Here is a 21,929-nt window from a genome sequence, read left to right on the forward strand (position 1 = left end):
AGAGGATCTGCAGAGAAGAATGGGCGAAACTACCCAAACAGGGGTGCCAAGCTTATAGCGTCATACCCAAGACGACACAGGGCTGTAATCGCTGCCAAATGTGCTTCAACAAAGTACTGAGTAAAGGGTCTGAATACTTACATAAATGTGATATTTCATTAAAAAAAAATGTTTTTTTATAAAAGTGCAAAAAGATTCTACAAACCTATTTTTTCTTTGTCGCTATGGGGTATTGTGTTTAGATTGAGTTGGGGAAATAACTATTTAATACATTTTAGAATAAGACTGTAACGTAACAAAATGTGGAAAAAGTCAAAGGGTTTGAATACTTTCTGAATGCACTGCATATATACAGTACCAGTCAAAAGTTTGGACACTTACTCATTCAAGGTTTTTTATTTTGTTTTTACTATTTTCTACATTGTAGAATAATAGTGAAGACAAACAATGAAATAACACATATGGAATCATGTCGTAACCAAAAAAGTGTTAAACAAATATTTTAGATTATTCAAAGTAGCCACCCTTTGCCTTTGACAGCTTTGCACACTCCTGACATTCTCTCAACCAGCTTCATGAGGAATGCTTTGCTAACAGTCTTGCAGGAGTTCCCACATATGCTGAGCACTTGTTGGCTGCTTTTCCTTCACTCTGCGGTTCAACTCATCCCAAACCATCTCAATTGGATTGAAGTCAGGTGATTGTGGAGGCCACATCACCTGATGCAGCACTCCATCACTCTCCTTCTTGGTCAAATAGCACTTACACAGCCTGGAGGTGTGTTTTAGGTCATTGTCCTGTTGAAAAACAAATGTAGTCCCACTAAACACAGACTAGATGGGATGGCGTATCACTGCAGAATGCTGTGTGCCTGTGTGCCAATTCTAAATAAATCACTGACAGTGTCACCAACGTAGCACCATCACATCTCCATGATTCATGGTGGGAACCACACATGCAGTGATCATCTCTTCTGTTCTACTCTGCCTCCCACAAAGGCGTTTGGAACCAAAAATTGAACATTTGGACTCAGACAAAATGACAGATTTCCACTGGTCTAATGTCCATTGCTTGTGTTTCTTGGCCGAAGCAAGTCTCTTGTTATTGGTGTCCTCGAGTAGTGGTTTCTTTGCAGCAATTCGACCTTGAATACCTGATTTCACGCAGTCTCCGCTGAACAGTTGATCTTGAGATGTCTGTTGCCTTGAACTCTGTGAAGCATTTATTTGTGCTTTCAAGTTTTCTTTTATAACCCTCTCTACTCCATATAGCTGCAATAGGAACGTTTTAATAAGAGAACATGTTTCCCATGCCAATAAAGCCCTTACATTGAAATTGAATTGAGAGATGTGTGATCTGTGGCAATAATTAACATATCTGTTTTTATTATATACAAACTGTAGACACCAGTTTAGTGTCCCATTTAGAAATGAAAAAAATCACATTTGTTCGTTTTTGGCACCATTCCCTTGACAACTTATTTTTGTGGAATCGGCAGTAAAAAAAGAAATTGCATCGATACAATGATCTGATAGGAGCTCTTTTCATCATGTGACGGGATGTAAAGGGCTCTTCGTCTGGAGCGAGAGACTATAGTCGGGAATCACAGATCCAGGTAAACAATCAAAATGTGCAATTGAGATTGAAAATACCGGTCCCACCAATTGTCCACAGTGGCAATGATCAACCCATAAGATCACTTTATTGACAATAGTGCATGGTTATTCCCCAGTAACCCGTTATGAATGGATACAATGGCCTCCGCTAAAGAAACCCTCGCGCTGCTTGGGCTCATTGGCCAGTTAGCCTGGCTGAATATGATGAAGGGGAAGCCGAAAATAAACTCACAGCTGCAAGACGTTTGTGGTGTTAAACTATTCATCATTGTAGGTTATTCCATATGTAAGGCATCTCAAAAGCTGCATTTAATGTCCTCACTCAGTGAATTAAACTATTAAACAGATCAACAGAAGTGCATTTCTTTCTTAGCTAGCTATAGTAAGCTAGCTATGTTGTAGCTTTTAGCTAGCATTAGCTAGTTGTTGACATAATCGTAGACAACACGATGTCTGTTTCAGAAACGGTATTGTGTTCATGTTAGCTAGGCAACATAGCCCCCTACTCGCAATGTTTACTGTATCCAATACTTTGAGAAGCTGGCTAGTAATCTTAGTGTCGAACAGTCGTAGCTACCACTGCTCGGGTCAAAGAAATCCTGCTCTGTGGTCCATCGACATGGATCTGCTGCTAACTAGCTAGCTTGCCTAAGTATTAACTAGGTAGCTAGTTATATTTACTGAACAGGAACATGAAGGATTATATCCCTTTTTATTTAAACGTTTGTATACATGATTTAGGTACAATGAGAGAAACAGGACGTTATCGTGCCATCATGTCACTCATTCTCTGTCCGCTTGGTGTACTCTGTCTTCCAGGATTAGGTCCCGGCATGGGGGACATGAAGACCCCAGATTTCGATGACCTGTTGGCAGCGTTTGACATTCCCGACATTGATGCTAAAGAGGCCATCCAGTCTGCTCCTGATGAGGCTGAGGGCCCACACGGGCCAGGCGGTGCTCCTCTGGGAAAGCCAGACGGTGGGGTTGGTGTAGGGCCGTCTCTGAGACCACCTAGCCCCCCAGACCCCCAAGCTGACACCCCTATTGTCAGCGTTATTGTAAAGAACCGTGTGCGACACGACACCATCGACGGAGGGGATGGGGACACAGACCAGGACACTATGGACGGCATTGCTGGGGTCGCTGTGGGTCCACGGCTTGGTGCCTGTACCCCAAGCATGGCGGAATCTGAACCACTCAACCACAATGGGTTTGGGGTCTCTGGTGTGACCCCGCCCCTAACCCAGGCTCATGCCCAATCTAATGGGGAGCCGTGGTCCGTGTGTAAACCCAAAACAGCTTCAGAGGGTGGAGGATGCGGTGCTGGATCAACTAAATCTGCCAAGCAGGTTGGCAATATATTCAACAGACTGAAGCCTCTCCTGGTGCAGGGGTCGGGAGACCCTGTAGGGAAGGCTAGAAAGATGCAGCTTCTACAGCAGCAGCACTACCAGCAGCAGCAGCATACACAGCAAGAGACGGGCCAAGGAGGAGGAGATGAGGACAAAGCGTCGTTATCCTCCTCTTCATCTGTCGAGTCTGCTCCTCTTGTCCCAGCAGTGTCAGTTGGACTGTCCTCTCCTTTCTTCCCGCCTTCCAAGCCTCTGCTCCTGTCTCCGTCATCAGCCCTCTCCTCACACCCGCTGCACTCATCTCAGCCGTTTAACGGGGCACCTAAAGCCGGCCCGGCATTATTTAGTCCCCGAGACTCGGAGGAGGATGATTCCGATCCGGACCTAGGGCCCCCGCTGCTGATCCAGGAACCCCCTGACTCCCCCTGCCGCACCCCTCCCAAACTGGCACGTCGTTTTAGATCCCCTGCTGCCATCTCTGACTCCACCCATCCCATGGCCTCTTCGGCAGCTCACCCCAAACCAGGGGACACTCCCTCGGGCACTAGCGTGACCTCAACTCCCCAGTCAGGCTCCACCAAGAGTCCACCACAGGAAGACAAACACCCAGAGCATGTTATAGAAGAGCGGGACTCGCCTGAAAGTCCTGAGCCAGAGATATCCAAATCGGCAGCACCAGTAACTGCCAAGAGGTGCTCCAGCCCTGCAGTAGCCTCCACACCACCCCCCTCAGACCTTCAGGAGCCTAAGGAGGAGGAGGAGGAGGAGGAGATGGAGTTGGGGAATGGAATAGAGAAGGCTATGGATGGCAAGGCAGATTTTGGAAAGGAAGAGGGTGCAAGAACAGGAGAGGAGAAAATGGAGATGGATGATGGCAAGTCTAAACCTCCAACCACCGAAGGTGGCACCTCAATTCCAGGAGGGCCTGCGGCTCCTGCCAGGCCCCTCAAAGTGCGGATAAAGACCATCAAAACCTCCACTGGTGGAATCACCAGAACTGTTACCAGGGTCGCACCCAAAGCAGGTGCTGCCGGAGCCAAGGGTTTGGACCCCAGCAAGGCTCATCAAGGGGGGCGCAAGGCCCCAGCCAACAGGTCCCGGAAGCCTGACACTCCCTCTGGTCGTATGGTAGCCTCCCAGCCGCAGAAAGTAAAGAGCCTCAACACACTACCTGTGTCTACACTAGCAGCCAGTAGCGCTATGCTAGTTGCTGCAACCAAGGCTCAGAACAAGATGGCTGCCTCAGACAAAGCCATGGTATCTGCCACTGCTGTTAGCTTCACTAAATCTGCCGCCCTGCCTGCCGCTCCCTCTGTCTCCTCTCCTAAGTTCTCAGTAGCCACTGGTGGGCTGTGCGTACGTCCTGTCGGTGCTAAAACAGCTAACGGAGGCACCGCCAGCGTCCTAGCCGGCACTCACCAGCCAAACAAGCCTGCCTCCATCGTGAACAGTACGGGTGCCGTCATCTCCCGCAGTCAGTCTAGCCTGGTGGAGGCCTTCAACAAGATCCTCAACAGCAAGAACCTGCTGCCCAGTTATAAACCCGACCTTTCGGCTCTTCCGCCCCCAGAGTGGGGGCTTCCTCTGCCTGCCACGGGTTACCGCTGTCTGGAATGTGGTGACGCCTTCGCTCTGGAGCGCAGCCTGGCCCGTCACTACGACAGGCGCTCGCTGCGCATCGAAGTGACCTGCAATCACTGTGCCAAACGGCTGGCCTTCTTTAACAAGTGCAGCTTGCTGCTCCACGCCAGGGAGCATAAAGAACGTGGGCTGGTCATGCAGTGCTCTCACCTCGTCATGAGGCCCGTCAACATGGAGCAGATGATTGGCCAGCAGGACACCACACCCATCGGTAAGGCATCTCTTTCGGAAGAGTTTTTAGTGACAGTGGCTGCGTCTCATAGGGCTCTGGACAAAAGTAGTGCAAAAAAGTAAAAGCCATTTAGGACGCATACAATGTGGCTTCACAAACAATGCTTTATTTCTGTCAGGATGTGGTCAGTAAGTTCAATTCACCTCCATCTTATTTGTGTTCTTGCTTTGCTTTGTTGACAAGGCATGCTCTCCCCTTCTTCAATCTCCTGTCCTCCCCCAGTCTCCTCCCCCACGTCCGGAGTCCCCGCCGTATCGTCCAGCTCCAGCCCACTGAAGGACACACGGTCTCCCTCCGCCGCACAGCCGAGACCAGTCCGCCGCGCGCTCCAGAGCCCCCAGGCACTGATGCCCCTCCCCTGCAAGAAGGGCGAGGTGCTGCAGTACCACAACTTCAAGTGTCCCGAGTGCCAGGCCCAGTTCTCTGGCAAGGCCGAGCTGGTCGCCCACTTCCAGCAGATCAGAGCTACCCCCAACTCGGTGAGTCCTTTGATATAGAGCCTGAAGTATGGGTGTGCATTACTTACAGGCTAGTAACGAACTACTAGTGTCAAGCTTAGTCATGTATAATGACTTAATGAGGATTGACTAAGGTAAAGCAGGCCATTAAACATATTAAAGTGGTTTTCCAGACACCGATTAAACCTCGTCCTGGGCTAAGAAACACTTTCAATGGAGAACCTCCACTGAACGCCCTTTAGTCCAGGATTAGTCTTAATCTGTGTTTGGGAAACCACTTTAATATGTTTAATGGCCTGCTTTACTTTATTAGTCAATACTATTACAAAGTACTAGTGTTTACTATGAAAACAAGTCATTAGTAATGGCTCAAAATGGTTTTATTAACTCTCCCTCCCCTTCCAAGACATGTGGGTGATGACTGTCTTATTACGCAATACTAGTTTTAGTATTAGAAGTTTTGCAGTATTAGAAGTAGTAGTGTATTCATAGTGTTATGCCGTAGTCAACTTTTATACCTTTTCTCCTCGCTATCCAAACCTGTACGCTGTGCTCCACTCCCATGATGCTGCTAATGTTTACTATGAAAACAAATTATGATTAATGCCTCTGTGTGTACTAAATGTCAATTGTTAAACCTGTTCCCGCTCATCTTCCTGCCCAGACCTGTACCCTGTGTTCTCCTCCCATGATGCTGCCTAACTGGTGCAGTGTGTCGGCTCACCAGAGGATTCATAAGCACCGGGCACCCTACGTCTGTCCAGAGTGTGGGGGCATCGCCCGGCAAGCCAGCTTCCAGACCCACCTGGAGGAGGCCTGTCTGCACTTCGCACGCCGCATCGGATACAGGTGAAGAGATAGTGTCTGCACTGATAAGTCAGCAACAAATGTGATAGGTCTGCACATGAAGGATGCAAAACATGCAAAAAGTATTTTCACTAGCTTATACAGACGTTTCGGCTTAGCCTTTTTCAGTGTGCAAGTAATCTGCACTGATATGCAAACGTGCTACAAATACATGCATGTCTACATTCCACAAACTACTGCTTAGATGCAGCATTGTCAGGTGGATGTATGAGTGAGAGAAAACTACAATAATCAAATGCAAATATGCCTCAGATAACATTCTTTGTGAAAAGACACTTTTGTGGTTGAAGATTCTCGCCGTAGTTACATGACAATCAAGCCACCCAATTGTCAATGGACACTATATTAGCATCATTGACAACAGTGACTAAACCTATGTGTTAAACATTTTGTTCATATCCGTTTCCCCAGGTGCTCCAGTTGCCAGGTGGTCTTTGGGGGTCTGAACTCCATCAAGTCCCACATCCAGACGGCCCACTGCGAGGTGTTCCACAAGTGCCCCAGCTGCCCCATGGCCTTCAAGTCTGCCCCTAGTGCACAGGGACACATCAGCACCCAGCACCCTACCCTCACCGGGGGACAGGCCAAGTAAGTGCCCCACAGTCACTGAATCATGTTATGTCTCTTTAGGTTTAGAGCAGTGTTTTCCAATCCTGGTCCTGAGGACCCAGAGCGGTGCACGTTTTTGTCCTGGTGCTCTAGCACTAACACACTTAATTCAACTGTGTTCAGGTGTATCAAAACAAAAATGTGCATATTTTGGGTCCCCAAGACCAGGATTGGGAAACACTGGTTTAGTGTATTTTAAAGCACTCACGTTTTTGTCCAAATTTGAGCCCTGATAAAAACGTTACATTCACGCCACTATTTGCCTCTTTCTCTGTATTTGCAGAATGATCTACAAGTGTGTGATGTGCGATACAGTTTTTACCCAGAAACCGTTACTGTACATGCATTTCGACACCCACCTGGCCAAGCAGAAAGTGCATGTGTTCAAGTGTCCTGACTGCACCAAACTCTACGCGCAGAAAGGTTCCATGATGGAACACATAAAGGTTTGTTTAGTTACATTCTAACTCACAGGGAAACATATGATTGCAGTAAAGGAAAGTGATATGTTAGTTGTTCAATGGTATGGTAAATGGTAATTTATATTATCTCATTTGACATTGGTCATTCCTCTCACTTCCTCTTATACTGTTGTCCAGACTGCTCACAGAGGGCTGTCAGTCAAACAGGAGGGACAATCCGATGCCTCCGCCACTGCCACAGCCCCTACCAACCCCTCCCCCCCATCCCCCCCCAAATCTAAGCCCTCTGAAAAAACAGACAACTCAGATGGAGAGGACTGGGGCCGAGACCAAGAAGAAGAGGAGGAAGGAGAGGAAGAGGGGGATGAGGACTATGAGAAACCTGAGAATCAGTCTAGTTCTATGGAGGCAGGCAGCCATCGTGGGACCCCCTCAGAATGGAGCTGCCAGCAATGTCAGAAGAGCTTCACACAGAGCGACGACTACATCTCTCACATGAAAACAGAGCATGGAAAGGTAAGGCCATACAAATGTAATTAATTGTTAAAAAAGAGAATATATATATTTTTTTAAATTTGATTCATGTCAATCTCTTTTATTAAACTATTATTTTGAACAAATTGAATGATTCGCTTCACTATTGTAGTAGTTGGGATTCGGTAAGAGCTCAGTGAATTGAATCACTGGAATCAAAATAATAATTTGTGAATCGCAAAAATGAAAAGGGATTTTTTTAGTAGCCCTCCTTTTGGATTATGTTGCTGTTAGACTTGTTTTGTAGACACATTAAGTTGATTTGTGGGCATTTGCAACTAAATAGATGCTAGTCAGCATGCAGTGAACACTTCTAAAGTCAGATAAATCTGACTAACCTAGAATAGGTACATTTCCTGTAGACAGGGTGTGCTTGCTTCTGCTGTCTAAAAATATTTGTATGATTACGGGAGTGGGAGATGTGTTAAATGTAGAATTCTAGCTAAATAAAATCTGAAGCAGTTCGATATCGTAAAAATAATTCTGATTACTTTAGTAGAATTCTATACACTGAGTATACAAAACATTAGGAGGACTTGCACTTTCCATAGACTGACCAGGTGAAAGCTATGATCCCTTATTGATGTCACCTGTTAAATCCACTTAAATCAGTGTAGATGAAGGGGAGGAGACAGGTTAAATAATCATTTTCAAGCCTTAAGACAATTGAGACATGGATTGTGTACAGTATGTATGCGTGCCATTCAGAGGGTGAATAGGCAAAACAAAAGTGCCTTTGAACGGGGTATGTGCCAGGCACACCGGTTTAAGCGTGTCAAGAACTGCAACGCTGCTGGGTAATTTAACGCTCAACAGTTTCCCGTGTGTATCAAGAATGGTCCACCACCCAAAGGGCATCGAGACAACTTGACACAACTGTGGGAAGCATTGGAGTCAACATGAACCAGCATCCCTGTGGAATGCTTTCAACACCTGGAGTCCATGCTCCGATGAATTAAGGCTGTTCAGAGGGCAAAAGGGTGTGCAACTCAATATTAGGAAGGTGCTCCTAATGTTTTGTACACGGAGTGTATATTATCAATTATGAACACCAATGTAGTTAATTAGGAGCAGACCCAGATCTGACTGGGACTCAAACCTTGCTCCCTGTGACTGTCACTAGGCTAAAATCTCTTGCTGAGGTCACTAGGTGTTTGTACCAAGGTTGTTTAGTATTTTTACGACTTCTTGATTTGTTTTTTATTTTCTTCGCTTGCCTCAATTTTGTGGCGAAAAAACATCCGTTATACATGGCCTTCATCACCGCCCACAAGACGGACAAGCCCGAGTAGGTTGAAGCTGCCCCTAGCTGCTGATCCTGGGTCAGTTTTGCATTTCCCCCACTAATATTTAAGGTTAGGATTGGGGAGAGGAAGCTGATCCTAGATCTGATGGTCAAAGTGTAATGTCAGTGTCTGTGTACACACGGGGAGATTACGAAAGGACTCACCCTCTCTTATTTCCTTGTGTATCTGCCTCTGTAGGCTATGAAGAAGTTCCTGTGTCGTGTGTGCGAGAGCTCCTTCTGCACCTCTTCCAGCCTGCGGCGCCATGTACGCGTCATCCACGAGGGCAACAAGAGAGTCTTCCACTGCCAGTGAGTGAACCCCATACTCATCTATACATCCACAAAAGCACCATATTCGGTTCCTTGTAGCTCAGATGGTAGAGCATGGATAGCGGGTTCAATTCATGGGACCACCCATACATTCTGCTAAATGGCATATATTATATTTGAAAATGTCTGTAAGAGTGGATGGGACAAGACAATTAGCAGGGACATTGAGAATGTTATGTTCAGTCTAATATCAGCCCACCTAGGTAAAGTGTACAGCATCCTCAGAGCCTCTGTGTATACATGTGTGTTTGCAGATATTGCACTGAGGGCAAGCGGACCTTCAGCAGTCGGCTCATACTGGAGAAGCATATCCAGGTCCATCATCACGGGGTCAGATCCACTGATGGACAGGTCAGTTAGAATCCATTCTTCTTTCCATTACTTGGTGGGGGTACATTTCAGTCTCAGTCATAATTGGACAACTGTACTCTTGTTTCCTGTGTGCTCTCTGCAACTTTGGTCTATAATGTTACCCATTGTGTGGTGACTTGGATCTGAATATGTTAAACCAAAAATCAAGATAATGCTTTTTGAACGTTCTCTCCTTTTCCCATCGCCCCTGTGTCCACCTGCAGGGCCCTCAGACCAGGAAGCGTTCAGCACCGGGCAAGGGGCCAGGCAGCTCGTCTGAAGCTGACGGGGAGGGGGGGCCACCAGGGGACGAGGAAGGGGGTGGCACGGACAGTGGAGAGGCCACAGAGGAGGGGGGCGAGGAGGGCTGCAGTCCCGTGAAGAGAACTCGCGCGTCAGCGCCTCCCGAGCCCGAAGAGGCCGACAACGTGTTCCACTGCGTGCCGTGCGGCTTCGCCACAGAGGACGCCGCCGAGTTCCAGCGCCACATCCCGCAGCATTGCGCCGATGCCGCCTCCTTCCAGTGCCTGCAGTGTGGCGTGTGCTTCGCCTCGGCCGGCTCCCTGGGACGCCACCGTTTCATCACCCACCGCGTGAGAGACCCCCAGGGGGAGTCCGATCGCAGGCCGCCACGCACCCCTTCTTCCCCAGATGGCTCACCACCCTCCCCCCTGGAAGGAGAGGACGGAAAGGGGAGTATGAGCTGCAGGGTGTGCAGGCGGCTCTTCAACAGGGCCTCCGACCTTAACACCCACTTGAGGACCCATGGCATGGCCTTCATCACCGCCCACAAGACGGACAAGCCCCAGTAGGTTGAAGCTGCCCCTAGCTGCTGATCCTGGGTCAGTTTTGCATTTCCCCCACTAATGTTTAAGGTTAGGATTGGGGAGAGGAAGCTGATCCTAGATCTGTAACTCTGGGAAACTTCACCCCAGAGCCGGACAAGCCCCAGTATGGAGAGGGTTGAGGCCTCGGGGGTGACGGACAAGCCTGGGAGATGAGGGGTTTTGACTTTGAATCATACTTGGGTAGCTGAATTTGGATGGATAAAAGCAGACCCAGATCTACTTCTGTGCTGTTTTGAGCCAACTGAGCTCTGTGTTTCTTTGTCACTAACTGTGCAGTAAAACTCGCATGCTGAGCATCATACTGAGCAGTGGACTGGACACGCATGGGGATGAGAGTTCTGAGGGTCAAGACCACCTGATCATAGCATTTACTTAAGCCATATGTGTCCATCAACTTTTCGATTACTTATTATTTTTCTGCCTTTAATATTATTGTATCTTTATGTGAACCATACTATATTTTCTACATGCGTTTTCTTCATTTGTCCATGTCTTTCTTACTAATTTCCTTATCCGAGCCATGTGTCTTGCATTGCATTGTCAAGCTCACATCCACACACACACTGTACAAAGAAAGCACTCCTTTGGTTGGTCCTAGATCAGTTTCTATGGGTCAATCTCTTTAGTGAGGGCTGGATAAAACTGTTCTCAAATCAGTAACCTTAGAGGTATCTGAAACAAAAAAAGGGAGTATTGAGAGAGTTTTAAACACTGATTAAGTACTAATAACATTGTTCTATTTATTTATGAAACACATTATTGTTGTTGATTGTGGGAGTCATTTGCCACCAATCTTATATCAAGATTAAATGGTAAAAGTAGTTTGAAATGGATGCCACAGACAGTGAAACGTGAGAATTATATCTGTGTTCCATACACATTTCTGTAGGAGACGAGTTTACATAGATTATTGTAACCGGTCTTATTTTGAGTGGTACATTGTGTCGTCAATTGTAGCTAGGACGAGAGATATTACCTGTGGTGCACATGGGTGTATGTTGCGCTGTAAATACATATTATACACTAAAAGAAAGCTTTTTGGTTTTAATTCTTATGAAAATGTGAATTTAAGTATAGTATTTGTACTCGTAACATTTTTTTTTTTTTACCAATTTGAAACATTTTTATGGAAGGTAGCTAGCTATATTGTCACTCACAATTAAGCAGAGGGAAAGTGTGAGGGGCTGTAGTGTTTTTTTTGTGTATTTTTCTCCCCAATTTCGTGGTATCCAATTGGTAGTAGTTACAGTCTTGTCTCGTCGCTCTGCAACTCCTGTACGGACTCGGGAGAGGCAAAGGTCGAGAGCCATGCATCCTCCAAAACACAACCCAACCAAGCCGCACTGCTTCTTGACACAATGCCCATCCAACCCGGAAGCCAGCCGCACCAATGTGTCGGAGGAAACACCGTACACCTGGCGACCGTGTCAGCGTGCACTGCACCCGGCCCGCCACAGGAGTCACTAGTACGTGATGAGACAAGGATATCCCTGCCGGCCAAACCCTCCCTAGCCCGGACGACGCGGAGCCAATTGTGCGCCGCCCCATGGGCCTCCCGGTCACAGCTGGCTGTGACAGAGCCTGAACTCGAACCCAGAATCTCTAGTGGCACAGCGATGCAGTGCCTTGTGCCATTCGGGAGGCCCTGTATTGTGTTTTAATGATGTGTATGATTGATTTCTAACTGCAGAATCCATGCTTGCTGTACCCCACTTTATGTATCTGTCTCAAAAACCTCGTCACGTGAAAGCCTTTTTTTTTAAAACATTTTGCCCGATATATTTATATTAGAGAAATAATGATTCCACGAGCTTCATTTTATTATTTTCCATTATGACTGTAGTCTGCTTGCTGAATTCCCATACAGTTTTTGTGCCGTTTCAAAATAAATGTGTAAAGAACTTTTACTTCTGTCCAGTCTTTTGAATAAGCGTTATAGAACTGTTTAGAGTATGGCATGAAATATTTAATTTAGGCAAGTTTACATTATGTACAACAATTTTATACAGAAAGACATCATTCCTCTGCTCATAATCTTGACACAAACATTACTACCTTTGCAAGACACTAATCTTATACCACAGTCCTTTGGGATATAACTGTTCAAAATCCCAAATGCCACTATTGGATTCTCCCCTTTCACATGGTCACGTTTTTTTCTTTTCTGGATGTACCCGCTCCATCTACACCATAGTACTACTTCATTTGAATTTTGGGTTATCTTTACTATTTATATTTAACAACTTTTACTTCACTACATTCCTAAAGAAAATGTACTTTTTACTCCATCGATTTTCCCTGACACCCAAATGTACTCATTACATTTCGAATGCTTAGCAGGATATGAAAATTGTCCAATTCATGCACTTATCAAGAGAACATCTGGTAATCCCTACTGCCTCTGATCTGACGGACTCACTAAACATATACGTAGTTTGTAAATTATGTCTGAGTGTGGAGTGTACCGCTGACTATCCTTAAATAATTAAAAAGAAAATGGTGCTGTCTGGTTTGCTTAATATAAGGAATGGGAAATGATTTATACTTTCGATACTTAAAGTATATTTAAAACCAAATATATTTAGACTTTTATTCAAGTATTATTTTACTTGGTGACTTTCACTTTTGAGTGATTTTCTATTAAGGCATCTTTAGTCAAGTATGGTAGCTGGGTACTTTTTCCACTACTAGATTCTAGTATTGTAGATTTTGATATTCTACATTTTGTCCTTATTCCCTTACCATAGGCCGACGGTGGCAGCAGCCATAAAGGTAGTATCTGGAAGAAGACATGGAATCCAAGGATGCCTGCCAAGAAAGCAGAGGCTGAGAGACACTGCAGGGTTCAGGTGAGCACCTTTGAGAAAACAATACAACCACTATTTCAGCATGTATAAATCATTTTGTCATCTACAGTGCATTCGGAAAGTATTCAGACCCCTTGACTTTTTCTACATTTTGTTACACGACAGCCTTATTCTATACCCTATAATGGCAAAGCGAAAACAGGTTTTTAGATTTATTTGGCAAATTTATAAAACAAAAAGCTATACCTTATTTACACAAGTATTCAGACCCTTTGCTATGAGACTAAACATTTTGCTCAGGTGCATACTGTTTCCATTGATCATCCTTGAGATGTTCAATGTTCAAAGCTCATCACTAAGCTAAGGACCCTGGGACTAAACACTTCCCTCTGCAACTGGATCCTGGACTTCCTGACAGGCTGCCCCCAGGTGGTAACAACACGACTGCCATGCTGATCCTCAACACTGAGGCCCTCCAGGGGTGTGTGCTTAGTCCCCTCCTGTAATCCCTGTTCACCCACGACTGCGTGTCCAAACACGACCAACACCATCATTAAGTTTGCTGACGACACAACAGTGGTAGGCCTGATCACCAACAACGATGAGACAACCATGTTTTTCTACGAAAGATCAAAAACCCTTAACCCCAATATTTATCCAAGTTTTCACCATCATTGTGAAGCCCCTAACTATGTTTTTGCTTTGACAGTCATTTCTGAATATTATTTATTTAATGTGCTTAGTGATTCATTTACACCTGTCCCTCACTTTGCATCCAACCCTGCTATATGAAATATACTCAAATTTGAATATGGTGAAACTATTCCTTTTAAAATATTTTTTTAAATAAAACAAACACTGCACATATAATACTCAATCAAATGTATTTATAAAGCCCTTACATCAGCTGATGTCACAAAGTGCTGTACAGAAACCCAGCCTAAAACCCCAAATAGCAAGCAATGCAGGTGTAGAAGGGCAGAACCTAGGAAGAAACCTAGAGAGGAAGCAGGCTATGAGGGGTGGCCAGTCCTCTTCTGGCTGTGCCGGATGGAGATAACAGAACATAGCCAAGATGTTCATAGATGACCAGCTGGGTCAAATAATAATAATCAGTGGTTGTCGAGGGTGCAACAGGTCAGCACCTCATAGCCATTCATTCAGAGTATCTCGACCGCTCCTGCTGTCTCTAGAGAGTTGAAAATAGCAGGTCTGGGACAGGTGAACAGGTCAGGGTTCCACAGCCACAGGCAAAAGAGTTAACTGGAGCAGCAGCACGGCCAGGTGGACTGGGGAGTCATCTGGGGGGGCAGGAAGATCGTCATTGACTTAACCCACTCAAGTGACGCACCCCTCCTAGGGATGGCATGGAAGAACACCAGTAAGCCCGTGACTCAGCCCCTGTAATAGGGTTAGAGGCAGATAATCCCAGTGGAGAGAGGGGAACCGGCCAGGCAGAGACAGCAAGGGTGGTTCGTTACTCCAGTGCCTTTGCGTTCACACCTTCACACTCCTGGGCCAGACTACACTAAATCATAGGATATACTGAAGAGATGAGTATTCAATAAAGACTTAAAGGTTGAGACAGTCTGCGTCTCGCACATGGGTAGGCAGACCATTCCATAAAAATTGAGCTCTATAGGAGAAAGCCTTGCCTCCAGCTGTTTGCTTAGATATTCTAGGGACAGTAAGGAGGCCAGCGTATTGTGATCGTAGCGTACGTGTAGGTATGTACGGCAGGACCAAATTGGAAAGATAGGTAGGAGCAAGCCCATGTAATGCTTTGTAGGTTAGCAGTAAGATCTTGAAATCAGCCCTTGCCTTAACAGGAAGCCAGTGTAGAGATGATCAAATGTTTTGGTTCCAGTAAAGATTCTAGCAGCCGTGTTTAGCACTAACTGAAGTTTATTTAGTGCTTTATCCGGGTAGCCGGAAAGTAGAGCATTGCAGTTATTTAACCTAGAAGTGAAAAAATGGATACATTTTTCTGCATTATTTTGGACAGAAAGTTAGATTTTTGCAATGTTACGTAGATGGTAAAAAAGCTGTCCTTGAAGCAGTCTTGATATGTTCGTCAAAAGAGAGATCAGGGTCCAGAGTAACGCAGAAGTCCACAGTTTTATTCGAGACGACTGTACAACCATCAAGATTAATTGTCAGATTCAACAGAAGATCTCTTTGTTTCTTGGGACCTAGAACAAGCATCTCTGTTTTGTCCGAGTTTAAAAGTAGAACATTTGCAGCCACCACTTCCTTATGTCTGAAACACAGGCTTCCAGGGGAGGGCAATTTTGGAGCTTCACCTTGTTTCATCGAAATGTACAGCTCTATGTCATCCGCATAGCAGTGAAAGTTAACATTATGTTTTTCCAAATGACATCACCAAGAGGTGAAATATATAGTGAAAACAATAGTGGTCCTAAAACGGAACATTGAGGAACACCGACATTTACAGTTGATTTGTCAGAGGACAAACCATCCACAGAGACAAACTGACATATTTCCGACAGATATAGATCTAAACCAGGCCAAAACTTGTCAGTGTTGACCAATTTCGGTTTCCAATCTCTCCAAAAGAATGTGGTGATCGATGGTATCAAAAGCAGCACTGAGCATAAGGACAGATGCAGAGCCTCGGTCTGACGCCATTAAAAGGTAATTTTACCACCCTTAACAAGTGCAGTCTCAGTGTGCTATGAGAGGAATGTGAGATTCGATATGGGCCGATAGTTTTTTATATTTTCTGGATAGAGAGCCGTTTATTGTGTTCAACATAGGAGGGCCAAGCCCTGGAAGCAGGCTCTTTCAGTAGTTTAGTTTGAATAGGGTCCAGTATGCAGATTGAAAGGTTTAGAGGCCATGATTGATGAAAATAATGTGTCAAGAGATATAGTACTAAAAAACGTTAGTGTCTCCCTTGGTCCTGGCAGAGTTGTGCAGACTCAGGACAACTGAGCTTTGGAGGAATACACAGATTTAAAGAGCAGTCTGTAATTTGCTTTCTAATGATCATGATATTTTCCTCAAAGAAGTTCCTGAATTTATCACTGCTGAAGTGAGAGCCATCCTGTCTTGGGGAATGCTGCTTTTTAGTTAGCTTTGTGACAGTATCAAAAATACATTTTGGATTGTTCTTATTTTCCTCAATTAAGTTGGAAAAATAGGATGATCGAGCAGCAGTGAGGGCTCTTCGATACTGCACAGTGCTGTCTTTCCAAGATAGTCAGTGGACTTCCAGTTTGGAGTAGTGCCATTTCCGTTCCAATTTTCTGGAAGCTTGCTTCAGAGCTTGGGTATTTTCTGTATACAAGGGAGCTAGTTTCTTATGACAAATGTTTTTAGGGGTGTGACTGCATCTAGGGTATTGCGCAAGGTTAAATTGAGTTCCTCAGTTAGGTGGTTAACTGATTTTTGTACTCTGACGTCCTTTGGTAGGCGGAGGGAGTCTGGAAGGGCATTTAGGATCTTTGGGTTGTCCGAGAATTTATAGCACAACTTTTGATGATCCTTGGTTGGGGTCTGAGCAGATTATTTTTTGCGATTGCAAACGTAATAAAATGGTGGTCCGATAGTCCAGGATTATGAGGAAAAACATTAAGATCCACAACATTTATTCCATGGGACAAAACTAGGTCCAGAGGATGACTGTGGCAGTGAGTAGGTCCGGAGACAAGTTGGACAAAACCCAAGAAGTCGATGATGGCTCCAAAAGCCTTTTGGAGTGGCTCTGTGGACTTTTCCATGTGAATATTATCTGCCATAACTACAAGGTCCGATAGGAATTCAGGGAACCCAGTGAGGAATGCTGTATGGCCTAGGAGGCCTGTAAACTGTAGCTATACAAAGTGATTGAGTAGGCTGCATAGATTTCATGACTAAAAGCTCAAAAGAAGAAAATTGTAAATTGACTATTGCAATTTGCTATCATAAATGTTTGCAACACCTCCGCGGGATGAGGTCACTAGTGTAACCAGGAGGTGAGGCCTCATTTAACACAGTAAATTAATCAGGCTTAATTTCTTTCCAGCTAACGGGATCGATATGACAACAGCCAGTGAAAGTGCAAAATTCAAAACAACAGAAATCTCATAATTAAAATTTCTCAAACATGAAAGTATTTTACACTATTTTAAAGATAAACTTGTTAATCCCACCACAGTGTCCGATTTCAAAAAGGATTTACGACAAAAGCACACCATCTGATTATGTTAGGTCTGCACCTTGTCACAGAAAAACACAGCCATTTTTCCAGCCAAAGAGGAGTCACAAAAAGCAGAAATAGAGATAAAATGAATCACTAACCTTTGATGATCTTCATCAGATGACACTTATAGGACTTCATGTTACACTATACATGTATGTTTTGTTCGATAAAGTTAATATTTACATCCAAAAATCTTACATTGGCACGTTACGTTCAGTAATGTTTTGCTTCCAAAACATCCAGTGATTTTGCAGAGAGCCACATCAATTTACAGAAATACTCATAATAAACATTGATAAAAGATACAAGTGTTATGCATGGGCTTTAGATAAACTTCTCCTTAATGCAACCGCTGTGTCAGATTTCAAAAAAGCTTTACTGAAAAAGCACACCATGCAATAATCTGAGTACAGCGCTCAGACAACAAAACAAGCCATACAGATATCCCCCATGTTGTGGGGTCAACAGAAGTCAGAAAAAGCATTATAAATATTCACTTACCTTTGATGATCTTCATCATAATGCACTCCCAGTTCCACAATAAATGTTTGATTTGTTCGATAAAGTCCATCATTTATGTCCAAATACCTCCTTTTTGTTTGCGTGTTTAGTACACAATCCAGACTCGCAGGCAAGTCCAGATGAAAAGTCATATTACAGTTTGTAGAAACATTTCAAACAAAGTATAGAATCAATCTTTAGGATGTTTTTATCATAAATCTTCAATAATGTTTCAACCAGAGAATTCCTTTGTCTGTAGAAATGCAATGGAACAGAGCTAACGGCACTCTGGCAGACCTCTGACTCATTCAGCTCTTATTCCCCCCTCCTTCACAGTAGAAGCATCAAACAAGGTTCTAAAGACTGTTGACATCTAGTGGAAGCCTTACGAAGTGCAATATGACCCCATAGACACTGTATATTGAAAAGCTTCAAACCTGAGATTTCCCACTTCCTGGTTGAATTTTGTCTCAGGTTTTTGACGGCTATATGAGTTATGTTATACTCACAGACATCATTCAAACAGTTTTAGAACCTTCAGAGGGTTTTCTATCCAAATCTACTAATAATATGCATATATTAGCAACTGGGCCTGAGTAGCAGGCAGTTTACTCTGGGCACCTTATTCATCCATGCTATTCAATACTGCCCCCAGCCATAAGAAGTTAATGGGGAGAACCGGCTGAAAGTTTGTTGCAACTTAGCTTCGGCTGTTGGAGGTCCTGACGAACCATGTCCAGATTCGCGTCCGGAGTGAAAAAGTTGAATGAAAAAAGTAGAGCGAGGGAAAAACAAAAAATATAAACGGTAATTTAAAAGTAAAAACCATAAAGTTGGCAGGTAACGTTAGCAACAAAACGCACAGCAGCACGTAAACAAGTATACATATACTCAAATGAGTTTAAAAGCACGTGAGCTGGTTCTACTCTTTGCCATTTCTGGTGTTTTGTGGTGACAAACTGAGTCAAAACTGTTACCCATAGATGGGCTACAAATGTTTGTAATTGTTAAAACATTTTTGTGAAGCTTGCATTCAATTGCCCCTCCCTGTTCAACACAACAAGCTTCCATTCCCCCCTGTCACAAGGGGATTTATGGCTGAACCCTGTTACATTAATGGCACTTACTATATTATTTATTTTTATGAAGTTGAACATGTGCTCATTATGACAATGTTAAAATTTGATTATTTCATTTATTTACGAAGTTACACTACACAAAATGTACTCTATTTGTGAACCGACCCCTGTATGACATATCATTAATAGTTCATCAATGCAGAAAGGTGAGGGGTGTTCTTTTGTTGTTGTAATCAACAGTATCGTTAAATGGAATGAAGTGATCTATAGATTGCCCAAGATCCAAATATATGGCTCTGTATAGTTGATAGAGAATGTCATAAAGCAGTCTGTTACAAGTTCATTGCATGTCATTTTCATTATTTTTCAAAATATTGTATAAAGTCCCACAGTACACTTCTATCAACACCAAAGGAAATGTATCTAATATTCTGAACACCATGTTCAGTTATTCAGATGGTTACTTTGCTCATAAAAAGGCTAAAGAATAGATAAAACGAGTATATCCTTCATCTGTACCACCAACTATAATCTCATCCACCCAGCCGGCACTCTCTCTGTGTAGCAATTGAGCCTGGGGACAATGTTATGCCAACTAGAACTTGTGGGCCAGCTCTACAGCATTGTTGTTTTTGATGATTTCCAGCTTTTTATCCATGGTCTTGAACTGCAAGTCATTGGTTTAATTTATCTCAGTCTGGTAAGTGCCATTGGACGAAGACCAGGTAGAGCCCAGAGCCACGATGGGGACCCAAAACCAGTAGTTATAGCACCTGTAGGGTGAGAGAGAGTGAGGTTAGTTAGTGCAGATTAGGGAGGTTTTTCATTGTTATGTTGAGCTCTAGACTGTGCACATATAATATACATACTATGTCAAATGTATTTGCACATAAGATGTGCTGAACCTCCATGTGAGTCCCTTGATCTAAATGTTGCATTATCTAAATATGTCTCACTGCATCTCCTCCATTCTCCCTCCCCAAAGACACTCATGTGTAATCTCTTGTGGACAGATGTACATAAATGTATGTTACTTAATCGAGTAGCTGACATGAGATTTTGGTTCTGGGTTGCTGAGATTACTCACGTGAAGACCTCTGTACCCCATCCGGCGGTCAGAGTGAGGAGGCGTGGCCCCAGGTCCCGGGCAGGGTTGATCCCTCCCCCGCAGTTTGAAGACATGGACTGGGAGATCCCCGTGAGAACCACGGCGGTGAGGGGGGGGGCACCAGGTCAGAAGGGGGAAGGCTTGTTCCGCCGTTCATCCAGGGGCTGGAAGCATATCATGATCATACCTGTGCCCACCAACTGAAGGAAACAACAGAAAGGTATGGATTAGTTACATTTTCAAATAGGTTTTATTTCCTGAGAGGGAACTAACTGTGCGTGGGGAAGGAATGGTAGATACAACAAGACATAACATATAAAACTAAAAGCATGTACAGTGTAAAGGATTAGTGATGAAGTTAGACGTACAGATGTAGGATCTTAATTTGATCACTTCTGTTGCTGAGAATTTTCCACGCAATAACACACAGTTATATTAACAGTATTGCACTTTTCATTTAGCCTACTTCTAACCACCAATAAAGCAACATGGACTAAACGTTCAAATCGTGTTGCTGCAGGATTATTTTTCTTGGTACAATACTGGTCAAATTAAGATCCTACATCTGTAAAATATCCTCAGAGGTACAATACCCACAATCCTCAATAATGCATTACTGTATGCACTGATTATTTTCCCTCTCTCCTCCCTGGTCAAAGAAGCTGTCCCATAGAGAAAGATAGTCGGATGGGTAGGTAGCAAAGATGGAGGCCGTTTCATTTGGGCCGTACACAGGGAAGAAGAGGTAAGAGAAAAATCTATCTATTTGAAGATGATAAATAATCTGATAAAGCACCATTTGCACTGTCTACCATATTGTTATGTATGGTACGATATTGATAACATTCAGTATATGTAGTGAGTCTACAGTATAAGGGTCAGGTTAATAACAGTAGGGTTACATAAGAGTTCAATGAAAATCAAGTCAAAGCAATGAGAAAGTTATCACTACAATTTGGGTTCTCTTTCTTATACTTGGGAAGGGTTATGCATTTATGAGGTAGTTGTCTTGAATTACCACTTACCAGAGACGCCCCTGGCAATGTACATGGTACTCATGACGCCCACTGAGGCGGCCATTTTGACAGAAAGGCCCTTGGCCCCTCGAGTCAACTTCACCTGGGCCATCGCCGCACAGCCAAACATCTGAGGGCGAGATCGAGGAAGGAGAGAGGGACAGAGTAGGGAGAGAAGAGGAAGGGTGGATGAGAAAGGGGGAAGAGAGATCAGGGTCAAGGTGACTTAGTAGTCACCATGCATGCTTGCCAAACATCTTCAAAAGACACCGATAAAGGAATAAAGATGAAGACAAAAATATGTAAATTGCAACAAGGTTGGCGAGAACTAAAAGCAGCACGTAGACTTTGTTGTTTTAGTTTTAATTTAACCTTTATTTAACTAGGCAAGTCCCTTGCAATGGAGGAGGTGATAGAAGAGTTAAGTACGTTCTAGAAGATTCCTTTTTAACCCAGGGTTGCTCTGTTCAGTTCCACGTTTCTGGATCTCATTCCAACTCAAGTCTTGACTGTGTCGAAACAAATCTTTGAATGGCCAATGGATTCGAGGAACAGCTACTCTAGAGCATTTTGAATATGTTCCTCAATTGTGGTGAGGTAGCTTTTGCTCCCAAGCACTTTCAAACACAGAATAAACAAATTCCTATGAGATTTAAGAATGCA

General features: G+C 44.1%; 1 protein-coding gene and 1 long non-coding RNA gene across 5 annotated transcripts; one reads left to right on the forward strand and one right to left on the reverse strand.

Moving 5' to 3' along the window:
* Nucleotides 1-1,340: 1,340 nt before the first annotated feature.
* On the forward strand, nucleotides 1,341-12,458 carry znf687b (zinc finger protein 687b). Of its 4 annotated transcripts, none has more exons than XM_021571558.3 (10): nucleotides 1,341-1,615; nucleotides 2,436-4,823; nucleotides 5,028-5,323; nucleotides 5,967-6,151; nucleotides 6,581-6,757; nucleotides 7,062-7,224; nucleotides 7,378-7,716; nucleotides 9,219-9,331; nucleotides 9,607-9,703; nucleotides 9,928-12,458. In XM_021571558.3, exons 2-10 carry the CDS (start codon nucleotides 2,450-2,452, stop codon nucleotides 10,513-10,515), a joined length of 4,332 nt encoding a protein of 1,443 aa, XP_021427233.1. In that variant the 5' UTR covers nucleotides 1,341-1,615; nucleotides 2,436-2,449; the 3' UTR covers nucleotides 10,516-12,458. The 4 variants fall into 4 exon arrangements, with proteins under 4 accessions (XP_021427233.1, XP_021427236.1, XP_021427234.1 ...); XM_021571561.3 differs by having other exon boundaries at nucleotides 5,067-5,323; XM_021571559.3 differs by having other exon boundaries at nucleotides 1,576-1,886.
* A 6,772-nt stretch (nucleotides 12,459-19,230) lies between these two features.
* On the reverse strand, nucleotides 19,231-21,404 carry LOC149975500 (uncharacterized). The gene is made up of 3 exons (XR_016488455.1): nucleotides 21,276-21,404; nucleotides 20,230-20,450; nucleotides 19,231-19,915 (listed from the first exon to the last, which is right to left on the reverse strand). It is a non-coding gene; the product is annotated as an uncharacterized LOC149975500 (long non-coding RNA).
* Between the last annotated feature and the right edge of the window lie 525 nt (nucleotides 21,405-21,929).

Source organism: Oncorhynchus mykiss, chromosome 18 (genome assembly GCF_057628025.1).
Source record: "Oncorhynchus mykiss isolate SJ-2025 chromosome 18, ASM5762802v1, whole genome shotgun sequence".
In the NCBI taxonomy this organism is placed as follows: domain Eukaryota; kingdom Metazoa; phylum Chordata; class Actinopteri; order Salmoniformes; family Salmonidae; genus Oncorhynchus; species Oncorhynchus mykiss.